General features: G+C 43.7%; 1 protein-coding gene across 8 annotated transcripts in view; it reads left to right on the top strand.

Annotated features, from left to right (window-relative positions):
- AMOT (angiomotin) overlaps positions 1 to 16,906 on the top strand; it is a 69,225-nt gene that overhangs the window by 47,886 nt on the left and 4,433 nt on the right. For all 8 annotated transcript variants that reach the window (XR_014543831.1, XR_014543832.1, XR_014543833.1 and 5 more), the window contains 7 exons: positions 1,888 to 2,032; positions 3,726 to 3,812; positions 6,326 to 6,471; positions 12,090 to 12,239; positions 13,950 to 14,140; positions 14,811 to 14,933; positions 16,482 to 16,714. Coding sequence is in view for 5 of the 8 variants with exons in the window: in XM_083596320.1 (XP_083452446.1) it covers positions 1,888 to 2,032; positions 3,726 to 3,812; positions 6,326 to 6,471; positions 12,090 to 12,239; positions 13,950 to 14,140; positions 14,811 to 14,933; positions 16,482 to 16,714 (1,075 nt within the window). In the remaining 3 variants the exon portion in view is untranslated. The remainder of the gene's footprint in view (positions 1 to 1,887; positions 2,033 to 3,725; positions 3,813 to 6,325; positions 6,472 to 12,089; positions 12,240 to 13,949; positions 14,141 to 14,810; positions 14,934 to 16,481; positions 16,715 to 16,906) is intronic.

Below are 16,906 nucleotides of genomic sequence, written 5' to 3'. Positions count from 1 at the left end.
TCTAAGCCATCCAAGTTGTTGGCCCTCACTGCCTCCTGTGGGAGGGAGTTCCACCGTTTAACTGTGCGCTGAGTAAAGAAGTACTTTCTTTTATCTGTCCAACATTCTTCCAATATTCAGCTTCATCAGATATCAGCAAGTTCTAGTTTTATGAGACAGGGAGGAAAACGATTCTCTGTCCACTTTCTCCAGGCCATGCATAATTTTATGAACTCCTATTGTTTGGCCTCTTATTCGCCTTTGCTCTGAACTGAGAAGTCCCAAACGTTGCCACCTTTCCTCATAGGGAGTGATGGCATTCCCTTCATCACTTTGATTGCCCTTTTCTGAAGCCGGAGAACACCACAGTTGTTGTGTGCAAGCATCTACTGGGAGACCTTTTTATGTCTTGGTTTAGCCTGCATGTATACTGTTGGACCACATTTGCTTTTGCGTACATCTGCTGCTGTCTTGCTTATGGCTTCAGAAGACCCTTGCACAGTGGCTGAGACCTGCTTTGTACAGAGAGAGTCCTGGCTTCAGTCCCCAGCAGCATCTCTAGAGAGGGCTGGGCAAGTCTGGCCTGAATCCTTGGAGAACATCTTCCGGTCAACGTGCATAACACTTGAGCCATGTTGACCAAGAAGGCAGCTTCCTGTGCACATGTCCTAGAAATTGTGGCTTTTGTGAGGGTGTTGAAACATCTCTCGTTGACCCACAAAACTTTGCGTTTTTTGGAAAGGTGGAGGAGACTCATTTCATAGAATCATAGAATTGTAGAGTTGGAAGGGACCCTGGGGTCATCTAGTCCAAGCCCTTGCAATGCAGAATCTCAGCTAAAGCCTCCATGACAGATGCTACATTCTGAGGGAGTCTGTTTCACTACTGAGCAGCTCCTACCACTAGAAAGTTCTTCCTGATGTTTAGTCAGAATCTTGAAGCCATTGGTTCAGGTCCTACGCTCTGGAGCAGGAGAAAACAAGCTTGCTCCATCTTCCATGGGACACCCTTTTAGATGGCTTGTGGGCATCCAGTGAAGCTGAATGTTGGCAGATTCAGGGCAGACAAAAGAAAAGACTTCTACACAGCATAGAGTTAAACTATGGAACTTGCTCCCACGGGAGGCAGTGATGGACACCAACTTGGATGTCTTTAACAGAGATTTAGACAAATGGATGGCTTTAACTTGGATGGCTTTAACAGAGATTTAGACAAATGGATGGAGGAGAGGGCAATTGATGGCTACTAGCCAGGGTGTCATGCTCTGCCCTCCACAGTTGGAGGCAGTAATGCTTCTGAATACCAGTTGCTGGAAACCACAGAAGGGGAGAGGGCTCTTGCTTGTGGGCTTCCTTTTGAGGCATCTGGTTGACCACTGTGAGAACAGGATGCTGAACTAGATGGGCCACTGGTCTGATCCATTGGTCAACCTAACTCGGTATTGTCCACACTGACTGACAGCAACTCTCCAGGATTTCAGACACGGGGTCTCTACCAGTCCTACCTGGAGATGCTGGGGCTTGAACCTGGGACCTTTTGCATGCAAAGCAGATGCTCTGATCATTGAGCTATGGCCCTCCTTCTCCCATCCAATTTTCTCAGGACCAGACCTGCTTGCTTCAGTACCAGAACAGTATCGTGTGCCTTTGGTTCACTGAGTGAAAGGTGTTCTGTTTGCAACATGGTTGTGATCTGCGTTCTTTTGCATGAGGTCTAGTCATTCATTCCCCCACTACCACCACAAAGCCTATATATGTTCATGCTAAATACTGTTATATAGTGGATAGGTAGGTAGGTACATGATGATAGATAGATAGATAGATGACAGATAGATAGATAGATGATAGATAGAGAGATAGATGATGGATAGAAAATGCATGCATAGTTTTCTTTTCTTGTTTGCTCCAGCTGGAAACAGAAATTCAGCAAGTTTCAGAAGCCTACAATAACCTGGAAAAGTCTTCCACAAAGCGGGAGACTCTGGAGAAGACCATGAGGAACAAGCTGGAAGGAGAGATACGAAGGCTGCATGACTTCAATAGAGACCTCAGAGGTAAATTTCTGTTTGTACATGAGTTTAAAGCAGGCTTCCCTGGGCTTGGAGTTGCTGGGCTCCAGCTCCCATCAACCCCTGCCAGCAAAGCCAGTGGTCAAGGATGATAGGAGTTGCAGTCCAGGAACACATTATGCCAATGTCATTTTCTTCCAGGTACAGGTGTTCCAGTTAGAGCCATGGCTACTGTGCAGGCTAATAAAAATCACGTTTGGCCACTAAGGCTACCAGCATTTCTCTAAACAGATGGTCCCAGGAGTGCAGACACATTCATTATAAAGACATTTAAAATACTCTACGTGTTAGCACTGATAACTGATGACTGACTAATGTATGTAATTAAGATTAGTACTATGATAGAAAGATTTTTGATTCTAATACTACACTATTTATTTCCCTTGTAAATAATTTTTATTGGCTTACAAGTCTTAGCACGCCTCCCCTTACAACAGCTCTGTGTAGTAACTTGGACTGGGAAAACATTGGTATCCTGCTTGCCTGCGAAACTTGCTGTATGGCAGCTCTGAGGTCTCTGAGAACTCACCCATTCATTCATTTTATATCCCACCTTCTTTCCCCCACAAGGAGCTCAAGGTGCTATACATAGTTCTCCCCTGGCTCATTTAATCCACACGACAACCCTGTGAGGTTGGTTAGATTGAGAGGCAATAACTAGCCCAAAGTCACCCAGTGAGCTTCATGGTTGAGCGGGGATTTGAACGCTGGTCTCCTAGGTCCTAGTCCGACACTCTAACCCCTACTCCACACAGGCACTCTGTTCTGCTGAGAGCGTGTGACGAACTCCAGGTTGTCTGATAGGCTTCACAGCTCAAGGGAGATTTCTACTCAAGTGCAGCATTCTCTGTCTTCTGACTCTGTTGTAGCGACACAGATGTTGAATTGTGCCATTGTGGCAGTTTGCCATACCTAAAAGCTCTCTAGCCTATTTTGAGAAATTCTATGCTTAAAACTTTTATTTATTTATAGCTTTTTCTAACTACACCCTTCAGCCAGGAAAGAAGTAAGCAGAGGCTTGACAACCATATGTCAGGAGTGCTCTGATGGTGTTTCCTGCTTGGCAGGGGGTTGGACTCGATGGCCCTTGTGGTCTCTTCCAACTCTATGATTCTATGAAGTCTTGGAGGCTGTTTTCAGATCACTTTTTGAAAGAAAGAAAGAAAGAAAGAAAGAAAGAAAGAAAGACTGTCACTGTCCTCAGGCACACCATCTAAAAGACACAGCAGAAAAGGCAAATGAGTGGGGAAGGAGGAGAAAATAAGCAAACTCAGATACCATAAGAGATCTTCTAATGAGCAGCATTTCAAGGGGGAGGAAGGGCTAATAACAGCTGGTTTCTCAGGTGCTCCAGTAAAGTGACCCTGCACCTCTCCTTCTCTCCCACTGCCCCCTCACCACCCCTGATTGCCTAACAGAGTCTTCTTGAAATGCTGTTGCACTTATTTCTTCAGCCATGAGAACTAGCCTCCATTGTGGCCAGTAGCCATTGATAGCTTTACCATCCCTTAATTTATCCAGTCATCTTTTATTGCTATCCACTTCACTGCAACTTAGTATCAGCTCCAGCCGGAGCACCAGATTGATTGAGGAAGCTTGGTGTTAGGAAAACGTACAGTATGCTAACTGCAATTAGCTGTGCGGATTCTGTAAAATGTATTTATCTTCTCTTCTGCAGAGCGTATGGAAACAGCCAACAAGCAGCTTGCGGAGAAGGAAGGCTCTGAGGATAACAAGAAAACCATCTGCCAGCTCTTTGCACAAAGTGAGTCTGAATTTCTCCTTTAATATGGTTGAGGCCTGTTGCAAAGTTGGGCTTGAGGTGACAGAAATCACTAAGGCAAGCAGTGGGTGGGCTTGGGAATGGCTCAGCATAGCATAAGATGGTGAGATGCTGGCGGTGTCTTTAAAAAAAATTAGGCGCAATCAGTGCTGCTCATAGTGATGAGCAGTTTCACTTTCCCACCCTTTACTCACTACAGTTCTTGACTTCCACACGTTCACACTTCGCCTGAACATTTATTTGTCTACCCCTTGGTTCTCCCCCACATTACCGCTACCTTTCCTAAATTGCACTGGATGTAGTTCTATAGTGCAGAACAAAGTGAGAGATTATAGAATTCTCCCAGCTCTTCCTGGAGATGCCAGCAGGGATTTCTTTTCTGGCTCATTGAACTGATGCAAAGGGAGCAATTTACTAAGCCTTCCCTACATGAGCGAACCCATTTTTTTGCTGCAAAGAAGCATTAAAATTGAGCTGCAAACCACAGACAAGCACACACAACCTGCTTTCTCCCGAGGTAGAACACTGGCCCATCTAGCTCAGTATTGTCAACACTGGCTGATAGTGGCCCTCCAGGCTTCCAGACGTGGAGCATGCCCAGACCTTGCAGGAGATGCTGGGGACTGAACCACACTCAGAGCAGATGCTGTACCACTGAGCTATAGTGTTAACTCCACTTGTCTTCCTCTAGGCACTTCTGAAGTGCAGGGTCCTTGAGACTGAATATAAATCCACCGTGTAGCCACATGGGTGAAACTAGGCCAATCCAGACTAGAGAGCAGGATGGATGGTGGTGCTGGTGTTTCCTCTGAGGAAGAACTATACTATGCCGCTTCTTTGCTAGTGTGTGTAGTTTTAGCCTTGGGTTACAAACCCTGCCTGGAGGAGCAGATGGATTATAGTAAAAACCAATGTTACAGGTTCTTACGACATTTCCGCTGGGCTGAAATGTCTCAGGACTTAAGCAAGGTAAATGCTGATTTACTGTCCTCAGAGCTCCACCCAGTAGACAGCACTTAACTGTGTTGCCATTGCATTAAAATTAAAATTGCAATTTAAAAAAATGTTATTTCATGATAGGATTACTAGAATGTGGTCTATGTGGGGCTTGATCCAAAAGCTGCAGTTAGTGCAGAATGCTGTGGCACAATTGGTGATGGGAATGAGACCCTGTCAGCATATAACATTTATAAACAGAGCCCTACCACTAAAATCTCAATGTGAATACAGTGTAAAATTCTGTGTGTGATTATCTTCTGCTTCCATTCTCTCCGCACCTGCAAGACTGGCACTGCTTAGCTTGTCTGCTGGCTGGATAAAATCTGGTTCTGTTAACAAAATGACTTGGTGTGATTTCTTAGGCATGGGATGATGCCGCAGCTTGGAATGTGCTTTCTCCTGTGTTGGCAGGGCTGGATGTATTTTATTCAAGAGGTGTGTATTCTGCAGCTGAGTCAGTGTTGGCATCCAACTGGTAGAATGCCGAGAACCACAGCAGCTCCACAAAAAGCAGCACCCTTGGTGAATTCATTCTTCATTTCTGCCGCGCCACCTCATGCCTTAGGCATGCCTGGATTATTCTGTTTGTTTTGTTTTGTTTTTTAACATAGTAACCCGTAAAATGGGTCTTGTTTGGACACCTCACTGCAGAGGTTCCAGATAGTTCATTCTTCGTAGAACACTTCTTGTTGGATTAAAGCAAGCCGCGAATCCATTCCATTTGGGATTCATCTCGTGTGTGTGTGCTTGCTTCAGCCAAATCAAATGTCCTTAGTTGAAGTCCAATTTACACAATTCCCTTGTGTGGGGGTAGACTCACTTCTCTCCCTCTAATCACCCAACCCAAATCACACTAGGCATATTGTGTGGAAGTCATCCAAATCCTTAATCACTAGCACAAAATGTTGTTTTTGCACACCAGAATTGACTTTCCTTCACACGAACAAGGAATTGCACAGTTAGGATCTATGTTTGCATGGGTGTTGTCTGTCTCATTTGTAGCAAACTCCACTGTGGAGTTCATGTAGCTAAGGAGTGGGGCGAAGGCTGGACTTGACCAAAGCAGTCAGATAATCTTCCTGGGAATTAGGTGTGCGAAATCACTCCTGCTAGCTGTATATTATCCTTTTCTGTACACGGTGAGGCACTGAATTCGACATCTGCAAGAGCTATGATTTTTGAGGCTGTTAATATATAAAACACAGGTGGACAAACATCAGGCTTGCAGAATCGTAATTTGTTTTTTTACTAGAACTTGAGATCCACCAGTGTCACAGCCTGGCACATGGTTGTAGTAGGGATAAAAGTGTCAGGGGGGAACCATGCCAACTGTCTTGCACTCCTTGGAGGAAAGGTAGAATGAAGAAGGGTGATACGCATTTTAAAAGAAACAGAGATTTTAAATGGATTTCCCAGAAGACGACTCAATCTTTCTCCTTGCCCTTCTGCCCATTTTCTTAAAAAGTTTTCCTTCCACTCCCCTTTTATTCGGACAGACAAAGAAACCCAGAGGGAGAAGGAGAAGCTAGAGATCGAGCTGGCTGGAGTTCGCTCTGCTAATGAGGAACAGAGGAGGCACATTGAAATTCGCGACCAGGCTTTGAACAATGCTCAGGCCAAAGTGGTGAAACTGGAAGAAGAGGTAAGGCCCCATTCCCCAGCTCAGAGGAGCTGCTGGAGGTTCTCGTCACATGTTCAGTCTGTTTCTTGTTTCACACTTTTGTGTTTGCATTCTGTCATCTACATTCACTTTTAACGGAAAAGCAAAGAAAGTCATATCAAGTTGCGCAGTAGCATAAATGATTCTTATTAATCCATACAAATTATCCAGATGCCCATCATATAATGTCCTGGGGGCAGCACAAAAGCTTTTTTCATCTATCTCAAGAGAGTCATGAAAGAATATAGTTAAAGCTGTATTTCTCAGTTTAGTCATATCTGCAAAGGTCCCTTGGAGAGTTTAGAAAGTTTGGAAATTGGTCTTAAAAACAAAACATTTTGAAAAGGAAAACCTCCACTGCTTTCATCTCAAATAAGTGAGATCCCAGCCAGCATTTGTGCTTAAAGCTCTTGCGAAGGGCCAGGTTGGTGCTTTTCATTCCTCTTGCAAATTAATGTGGATGCTTTTCCATGAATGAGCATCAGTTAAACTTATAGGATCTGCACTGCTAAAAGGCAGTAAGAATGGAAAGTCCTTAAGGATGCCAGCTTGACTGCCGGACCCCTTTTCTTCAAACACTCACTGAGCATTATTAAGGAAACTAAAATCCCTAAAAGACTTGCCCTTTTCTTTTTTACTGTAATTTTCCAAAACACCATTGTGTGAAGGGTGTTTGAGTTCTGAAAAGGAGAACTAGGCCTATGATTTTAGCACCGACTGGTTATCAAGCTGTTATAGGTGGTTTAGCCAGATCCTTTGTGTGCTTAGTACACATTTCTGAGCCCGTAATTGTAAATAATTTCCAATCTAGCCTTACGAAAGAGGAAGGATTTTGCCAAGTGGTGTTCTTGGCACATGTAGATAATTGGTGTGTGTATGTGTGTGTGTTGTGCACGCTGCTTCTTCGCTTTTCTTGCTCCCTTGACTCTCCTCTGCTTGCTTAACCTTTTCCAGACTCCTTTTTAAGAGGATGATTGGGCATAGTGTTGTAAAGGCTGTTTTTATGCAAGTCCAGTTGGGCCTCTGAGCTCGCTTTTGGAAATAAAGTAGGGTGGGGTGGCTTCATTCCTGATGCCCAGATAACAAAATTGGACGGTGGCATGCTTATTCTTCAGTGCGTCTGAGACAGCGGGATTTCAGTCTTTGCGCAGCTGGGTATGTGGGGAATAAAATGGGGAACTGTGCTCTCCTCCTTTCTCTGTTTTTTTCTTTCCATGCTTCCAAAAGTAGCAGTGGGGGGTGGGGGGCTTGTAGATGGGGTGGGCTACATGAGCTCATTGTGCAGGTGGGGGAACTGGGCTGGCCAGGGACTGGTGGCTGTTGTGGTCCAGGGTATCTTGGGGTCACCAGGGTGACCAAGGCTGTAAAAGAAAAGAAAGAAACCCTCATGCAATGGAATGCTGGTGCTATTGTGTTTTCAGTACAAATGTTGGAGGATGGTCGCAGCTGCTAGATTATCTGATTTCAGAGCAGCTGCATTAAAAACGTAAAAACCTGCTGGATCAGACCCGTGGCCCACCTAGTACAGCATCCTGTTCTCCTAAACAGTTGCCTGCGGGAAACCAGCACGCAGGATTCAGGCACAAGACCACTCCCTACTCCTGCAGTTTCCAGCAACTCAGAAGCATTGCTGCCTCCAGCTGTAGAGGCAGAGCACAGCCATTGTTGCTGGTAGCCCTCTTCTCCTTCATGAATTTGCCCTAATCCCCTTTTAAAGCTGCCTTGGTTGTCTTCCCATCTCCTTTGAAGAGAGGGGTTGTTTTCTGTGTCTGCGCCCTGGAAGTCTTCTCTCACCCAGATTTTAATAGGAGCTGGAGAAGGATTCATCTCTGTTACGAGACAAACATTGCCAAGCGTCTTGGGACTCATTCCCAAACTGAGGCAGCTCTAGAGTTATGGCTGAATGATTGCTTGGAATTTTTGACCCGCTGGGAAGACATCTTGTGCTTTGGGTCACTATGCAGAATATGCACCAAAAGAATTTTTGAAAATAAGGGAAGGTTCCTTGATCAGCATCAATAGGGATAATATGGCCATGGTTTTCTAATTTGCTTTCTTTCCGCCGAATAACTATTGTGGTGATCAAATCCAAGCTGCCAATAGTATTTGTTTCAAAGTATACTTTTCAAATTTTGGTTTTCTCCAATAGTCTGCAGTTGTTGTAGCCAAGCCAGTGGCGTAGCGTGGGTTGTCAGCACCCGGGGCAAGGCAAGTAATTTACGCCCCCTAACCCTTGGATTTGCGCCCCCTAACCCGTGGATTTGCGCCCCCTAACCCATTGATTTGCCCTAACCCCAGATGTTGCGCCCGGTGCGGTCCGCCCCCCCTGCACCCCCCACGCTACGCCACTGAGCCAAGCTTTTCCCTTTGTTATATGGGAAGATATGAATTCCGTTTCTTTCATCAAATTCCTTAAAATAAAAAAGAAGATTTTTATTAAAGTTTTTCACAATACAATAAGATAGCCGCTACTATAACTACAAGCAGAACAAGTAGAATATAGATTCCTCTCCCAAAGGCAATTATCAGCCCCACCCCAACATATCAGTCCCTCCCATCTCTCACCTGGGATCCTTCCTTTCTCCTCCCAGCCACTCACCCTGGGAGGAGGGACAACACTTCCCTGTCTCCCACCCAGGGTCCTCCATGAACCATCCACCACCCACATGAATACTTAATTCCCTGGACCTTAACAAAGGCCCCAAGCATAGCATTCCAAAGAAAAAATAAAAAGAAGAAACAGAGAGAGAGAGAGAGAGAAAGAAAAGAAAAGAAAAGGAAAGAAAGAAAGAAAGAAAGAAAGAAAGAAAGAAAGAAAGAAAGAAAGAAAGAAAAGATTAAAGATAGATAAAACGGGCTTCCAATTTTCCATTTGCCAATTACATTTAAAAGAAATAATCAGTCAGTCCATGATAACTTCCATCTTCTCCACTTTCTGTTAAACAGTATTTCTTTTAAGTCAAAGCCTCTCAGAATCATTCTTTTCTTTTCCCCCACCAAAGTCCAAGTCGGGTTCCCAGATTATTATTATTGGTAAATATCAACCAAGTTTTTTCTTTAATATTAACCTTACCTCCATTAATTCCCACCACCAGTTTTCCCCTTTGTTCTTAGAGACAGGAAGTGGCTGTTACAAGTTTTCTGATTGTAAATTTTAATCAGCAGAGAAATCTCTGTAATTTGCATTTTTCTTGTCCCAGAGGTTTTCTTACCCACAGAGGGTTGTTACGTGGCGTTTGGGCACAGTGTCAGCTCCTCAGCTTGCTGTCTCATTCTGTCACCCATCCAAGCCCCCAGGTGCAGGAAGCAGAGAACAGCCTTGATCAAAGCATTTGAGGTTTCTCCTATTTGATCGCTCTTATCTCCCAAAATGATTTAATAGTCAGACCATCTGTCTTACTATCATCAATCACCACATAGTTATCTTCTGTCAGCGGAACTGATAGAGAAGGTCAGTCCGCTATTCCTTCTCTCGGAAGTGCGGGGTGGGGGGGATATCACCAGATCAAATTCCAGTTTCTGTGAAGGCTTTGGGGGTTTTTTGTGGGGGTTTTTGCAGTGTGTGTGTGTGATTATTTACTCCCCGCCTCAAGTGCAGTATGGTTGATGTGCTCACCCAAGAATATTCATTTTACTCATCTTTTCCACCATTTATTGCATTTCTATCCCAACGTTCCCTCCAAGGAGCTCAAGGTGGCATACACAGCTCTCCCCCATTTAATCTACCCCATTTAATCTGCACAACAACCCTGTGAGGTAGGTTAGGCTGAAAGGCAGTGATTTGCCCTAAGGTCACCCAGTGAGCTTCATAGCTAATTGTGGGGAACTGAACCCTGGATTCCCAGGTCTTAGTGCAACACTCTATGACTAGGACACCATAGATATAACATGTCTGTCTATAGTCTGTGTGTGTGTTTCAAGGGTCCATGCATATGCAGTGCCACAGAAATTGCTGGGTTTTTAAACTGTTTTAAAAAAACAAAAACGCTCCATTTTGGTCTGTGAGTTAATTTTCCAGAGGTGCTCTTTGAGGGTTATAACTTATTTTAAAATAAGCAAACAGAAAGTGGGAAAGAACTGACCAGATGGGTTTGGCTTGAGTTGCTGTTGAGGCACGGTGGCGCTTCGTGACGTCTGGTTCTCAAAGGTTCTGTGCAACAACTCAGCAATGCTCAAAACCCTCCCATTCAGAATACAGGTTTATTCTCTAATCAAAAGATAAGGAAGTACATACGTACAAGAGAAGGAACATATAAGAGAAATAAGAGTGTATGGAGAATAGCACTTGCAGAGAAAATAACTCAAGATGTAGGGGGAAAAGAAACCGGAAACTTTCTATGCCAGTTGGTGGCTATTCATTACGTATGTATCCAGAATGCGTTGGCTGCATCAGTACAGATCTGACTTCCTGATTGCTTTCCCTTTGTTAAAGTTATGTTTGTGCGTGTCCTTTCTCCTTCAGGTTTCGGAGACTATAATGATTTGATGCATAAGATCCCTGTTGTAGAAATGGCAAAAATAGATACTAAACAAACACGAGTGATGATCATGCAATAGAATATAAAGGAGGCAGTGGGAGACTTTAGCATTTTTTCTTTGTATGGATATTATCGTGTCCATTTAATGTATATTAATGCAAAATCAATAAAAAGATTAGGAATGAGGAGAGAGAAGTAATACTGGACCAAAGCACTTGGCTGATGAAATACTTTTCAGCCATAGCAGGCATCTCCTTGAAGCAAAATTATTTCTGCTCTTGGAGAGGCCTGTGATGTTTTGCTGGCTCGAATCAGTTACTTTAGTTGGTTTAAGAAGGGTTTGATCAATTAAAAGTGTGTCTGCAATGAACATCAGTTTACAAAAAAGATAAAACAATTAAATTAGCAATACAAAAAATCAACACCCATAATTTAGAATTTTCAGAAAGTTAAAATAACAATAGACTAAGAACAGATTAAAACTTGTCAAGTTTTAATGTCAAGTTTCTAAGCAGTTGGGTAGGCCTATCTGAATAATAATGTTTAGCTCGTGCCAAAAAGCACTGTGAAGGCGCCTGCCTGATGTCAATAGGCAGGGAGTTCCAAAGTGCAGGTGCTGCCATACCAAATTGTTTGAATTGTTGTCATCTGCTCTGGGACCTCTTGGTGGTGGTGGTGGTGATGATCATCATTATTAATGATGTTTTGGACTGCAGTTCTCATCAGCCCCAGATAGGATAGCTGTGTTCCCATCACCAACCCCACCAACATAGGACTGTCCTGGCTGGGGATGATGGGAACTGTAGTCCAAACCAGCTTGCAAACTCTCCAGCTGGTCAGTGGGTGTGAGAACAGAGTCCTGGGCCTTTGACCTGGCTCTTCTTATGTTCTTATAATGTCCTGCATCCAGTGCCTTACCACTGAGCTACAGCCCTTCCCCTGATTTGGGGGGACAGCAAAAGGGTGGTTGTTGCCCTCCCCCTGCTGTGCTTTTGGGATGACTGGGGGGAGGGGGGATCTGGCTCTTGACGAAGGCTTGCTGGAGCTAGCAGGTGCTGTGATGCTTCTGGACGCTGAAGGAGCTTCACCACCTACACTCCCCCCACCCTTTTTTTCTTTTAGTTGAAGAAGAAGCAGGTTTATGTTGAGAAGGTGGAGAAAATGCAGCAGGCCTTGGTTCAGCTGCAGGCAGCCTGCGAGAAGCGCGAACAGCTGGAACACCGACTGCGGACACGGCTGGAGAGGGAACTCGAATCCCTCCGGATGCAGCAGGTAAGAGGATCTTAAGCAGAACTCCACCTTCCAACTGAGTATTGAAAGTGTTGGTGCTGCCCTTTAAAGCCCTAAACGGCCTTGGCCCAGTAAACCTGAAGGAGCGTCTCCACCTCCATCATCCAGACACCAGCTCCGAGGGCCTTCTGGCAGTTCCCTCACTGCGAGAAGCAAAGTTACAGGGAACCAGGCAGAGGGTCTTCTCGGTAGTGGCGCCCGCCCTGTGGAACGCCCCCCCCCATCAGATGTCAAGGAAATAAACAACTATCTGACTTTCAGAGCACATTTCAAGGCAGCCCTGTTTAGGGAAGTTTTTAATGTTTGATCTTTTATCATGTTTTTAATATTCTGCTGGGAGCCACCTAGAGTGGCTGGGGCAACCCAGCCAAATGGGCAGGGTATAAATAATAGGAGGAGGAGGAGCTGGGCTTCTGGTTTTTAAAAAGCCCTAGTGAAACTTATTTAACCGACTACTTTTTTGAAAGGAGGTGAACACACACAGGAACCTAACCCTAACACCACGTCAGCTGCTTTGTCCCTCTAGCTCAGTATTGTTTACACTGACTGGCAGCAGCTCTCCAGCATTTCAGGCAGGGAATCTTTCCCAGCCCTACCTGGAAATGGGATTGAACCCAGGACCTTCTGCATGTGGAGCAGACGCTGTGCCACTGGCCCTAGTTAGCGACTCAAGAGTGAGCGTTTGTTTTCTGTTAGGAGACACATCACAGGCGCCTTTCCTTCTGCTGCTTCCTGCACTGTTCATAAAGTGCCTCTGTTATGTAATGAATTTAGTGTGTGTCAAAGCAGAGCTTCCAGCTGAACAGTTGTCAGGTTGTCCCACTGCGTGGTTTTCAGCCCATGGTGAGATGTGTGCATTTTTCTTACTAGGGGATAAAAACTGTTCTGTCCAAGTGACCCACAGAACGGCTTGGTCCCACAACTGATAATTAGCACACTTCAAACTTGCCAAGCAATCCAACATTTGGCTGACTTAGGTGAATCAGACTTTATTCTCCAGGAAGCCACAGAGTTAGCAAGTGTAATAATAATGTGATCAGTGGGACAGTCGCTCAGTGTCCCCAGTGTAGGCACACCTACAATTTTATAGTAATGATGGAGCTTGCAGGTGGAGAACACTTTTATTTTTGCATTTCTTCGATACTTATAAATGGAATATTTGTATGAATCAATGCCTTGTTACCCCTTCTGGAGCTGCACTGTAAAGGCTATGATGTCCTATGGTTTATCTTTATCTTTATTTATAACCCAGACTGGAAAAGCCAGCTTACACGAATTAAAACAACTCTGATAAAATGCAGAAGGCTAAAAACATGAAAGATGATAGTTTAAAAATAATTAAACTCTAATACAATTAAAGCAATATAAAAACAGGTCTATTGATAAAAACAGCACAGTCAGTCCCCAAGAGACTGTCAGAATAAAACAGTTTTCACCTGCCAGTGGAAAGACAGCAAGGAGGGAGCCAGTTTGCCTTCTCTAGGGAGGGAGTTCCAGAGTCTGGGAGCAGCCACCAATAAGGCCCTCTAGGTTTACATTTTCAATTCATTGTATTCTTTCCCTTTGTATTATGTTTGCACTTTTCAACGAATATTTATCCTGAAACAAAAAATTAATAATGTGTTCAGCGGGGATTTCTGATATGGCAGCAGCCTTCGTTCTAAGCAGCTTATTGGCTCGTTTCATCATCAGCGCCAGGGGACGTCTCAGCCGGCCAGTGTCTCTGAATACAACGCCACAGCACTTATGGAGCTCCTGCGGGAAAAGGAGGAACGGATTCTTGCCTTGGAAGCAGATATGACGAAGTGGGAACAGAAGTACCTGGAAGAAAGCGTCATGAGGCAGTTTGCATTGGATGCTGCAGCTACAGTTGCTGCCCAGAGGTAGGAAGCGGAGTTGATAGTACAGAAACCGGGGGAGAGGAAATAATATCTATAGAGCCCACGTCCCCACAGTGTTTTTATTTATTTATTCATTTCATTTCATTCATGGAGTATGGCTCCGTAGACTGATGTGCAAGTAAGGCGTGTCTGTTTCAAGGGCTGAAGCATATTCTGATGGAAGCCACTGAGGTCACCTGAGCCTCAGACGACAGCAAAGGATGCAGAAGCTGTGTACCCACTCCTTTAGAAGAGAGTGTTGTTTTCCTCTGCTTTTAAAAATGTTTTAAATTTTTTTTGCCCCTTTTGTTCTTATTTACTTCAATTCGCTGTTATACTCTTAGTAAAACATATTTTAAAAGAAAAAGAAAAAAAGAGTGGGCAACCTCCAGGATCTCGTTATTATGAACCTGGCTTGTAATAAAAGTTTGTGTACTTTTTCATACAACCACAAGGGCTAGTATTTCTAAATTTCTCAATAAAACTCAATCCGGCAGCCACCCAAACCTTGCGTTGTGTGGCAACATGGGATTCTTCAGATACAGGAGTTTGGCTAGCATTTGGATGAGGTTCAGCTCCACTGGTTACACGCAGGAGCTCCACTGCAATGAGTTCTGTTGGGTAGGGATCCTGCTAACACGCTGCCCAGCTACTAGTCCTGCTTGTTTTTCAGGGACACCACTGTCATCAGCCATTCGCCCAACGCCAGTTATGACACCTCTCTTGAAGCCCGCATCCAGAAGGAAGAGGAGGAAATCCTGATGGCTAACAGGAGATGCCTAGACATGGAGGGAAGGTAAACTGCAGCTTGATCATTTTTCTTGTGCTGTTCTTTTGTATTAGTTTTTAAATACATAATTAATTAGGATAGGAAACGTTTCTTCTCTTCACACACCCACACCCTTTTTCCTGGAGTCAAAACTGATATGCTGCACAATCCATAGGATTGCAGAAAACAACACCAGAGGAAGAGATTTTGGCTAACCAGGTGGCTCCTCCACTCCCAGGATCGGATAACTTGGTCCATGGAAGAGGAGCGTGACTTCTTTGATGTGTGTGCACATACCCAACTCCCTCCCTCCCATAAAATTTCTATACTAAATTGTAAAAACAAACAAATCTCAAACCAGTTTACAAAAAGAACAAAAAACAATAAGATTGTCAGTTAAAAACAGCTGTTCAAAACATTGAAAAAACACACAATTAAAATCAATGATAAGCCAGTTTAAATCACATTTCAGCCTTCTACATATCTGGGTAGGCTTGCCTAAACAAAACTGTACCTGCCTGATGTCAAGAGACAGGGAGTTCCAAAGTGTGAGTTCTTACAAATGTGGAACAAGTGTTATGTTGCAACTATGACAGTGTAAAAGCTAGATATTTCTTGGTTCCTCCTTCCATGTGAACATCCTTTGTGTCCAGCATCAAACTGAATTGCTTTGAACCATGTCTGAACACTGCCCAGCAAGTCTCCTCTTGGAATGTGATTTTTTTTGTATTAAAAAATGCTTCATTTTCAAGAACCTTTATAGTTTCTCTGGCTCTTCTTTCTCTTGCCCCGATTAGAAACCCCATTGAGCTTCAGACATGTCTTGCCAATTATATTTATACTAGCGTTAATTAAATTCAGTCACCTTCACATTATGTATAAATTTGTAACACGTGAAATTTAAGCATTAGTTGATGAATGCTTATATTAATTTAAAATGATAATCTGATTATTCCTGTTCCTATTTGTTCTCTCATCTATTTATTTATCTCTTATCTTTTTGGCTTATTAATAATCAGTTCTTTAACATAAAATTGTTGTTTTAATATTCCTTTTTCCTAGGAATTAAGTGGTTGGTTATTGTTGTTTTACGATTTTCATACACATATTAATAAAGTGATATTTTGTAGTTATTTATCTCTGTGGATTAATAAAGGACATTGAGAGTAGTTAACATACCATTTCAGGATCAAGAAAGTTTATGTTATTTGGAAGGGGGATTGAATTTCTGTTTCCACATTGGTTAGATTTTTCTTGTTTGTAGTGATAAAATTGTAACTTTTATATTTACAAAACAATAACAATTATTTAAAGAAAAGTCTTGCCAACCTTGTGCCCTCCTGATGGTTTCTTGGACCTCAAGTCCCATCAACATCAGGACAAATTATCTGGGGTCTTCTTGAGTGTAGCAGGACATCCCTCAGCTCATTTGCGAGAGCCCATGGGCTGTCAAGCATGCTATTGACAAACCCATGAACTCTGCCCAGTTTTCTTAATATTTGGGAAGAGGGATGCAGTCAGAAAAAGCCTCAGGATCACTGATATATTGATGACTGTCCTTTTGCCCTGTCCTAGGATCAAGACACTCCATGCTCAAATCATTGAGAAGGATGCCATGATTAAAGTGCTCCAGCAGCGTTCCAGGAAAGAGGCCAGCAAGACTGACCAGCTGTCTTCCATGAGGCCAGCAAAATCCCTGATGTCCATCTCCAACACTGGCTCAGGCTTGCTCTCCCATTCTTCAACACTGAGCAGCACACCCATTCTGGAAGATAAGAGAGAGGACAAGAGCTGGAAGGGCAGCTTAGGTGATTTACACGTGTGTGTGTTGTGTGTGTGTGGTGTGTTTTCACAAATCATACATGGGATCTGAGCAGTCCAGTTGACCAGAGATCAAATCCTGCCTTGCAGGACTGGCCCTATCCTTAGGTAGAATTTAATTTTGACATCGGGGACATGTATTTTTAGAACTTGTCCCCATGGAAGTGACGGAGAGTCAG

Source organism: Podarcis filfolensis, assembly GCF_964270895.1.
Source record: "Podarcis filfolensis genome assembly, chromosome: Z".
NCBI classification, from domain to species: Eukaryota; Metazoa; Chordata; class Lepidosauria; order Squamata; family Lacertidae; genus Podarcis; species Podarcis filfolensis.
This window is presented reverse-complemented; position numbering and strand designations above follow the sequence as displayed.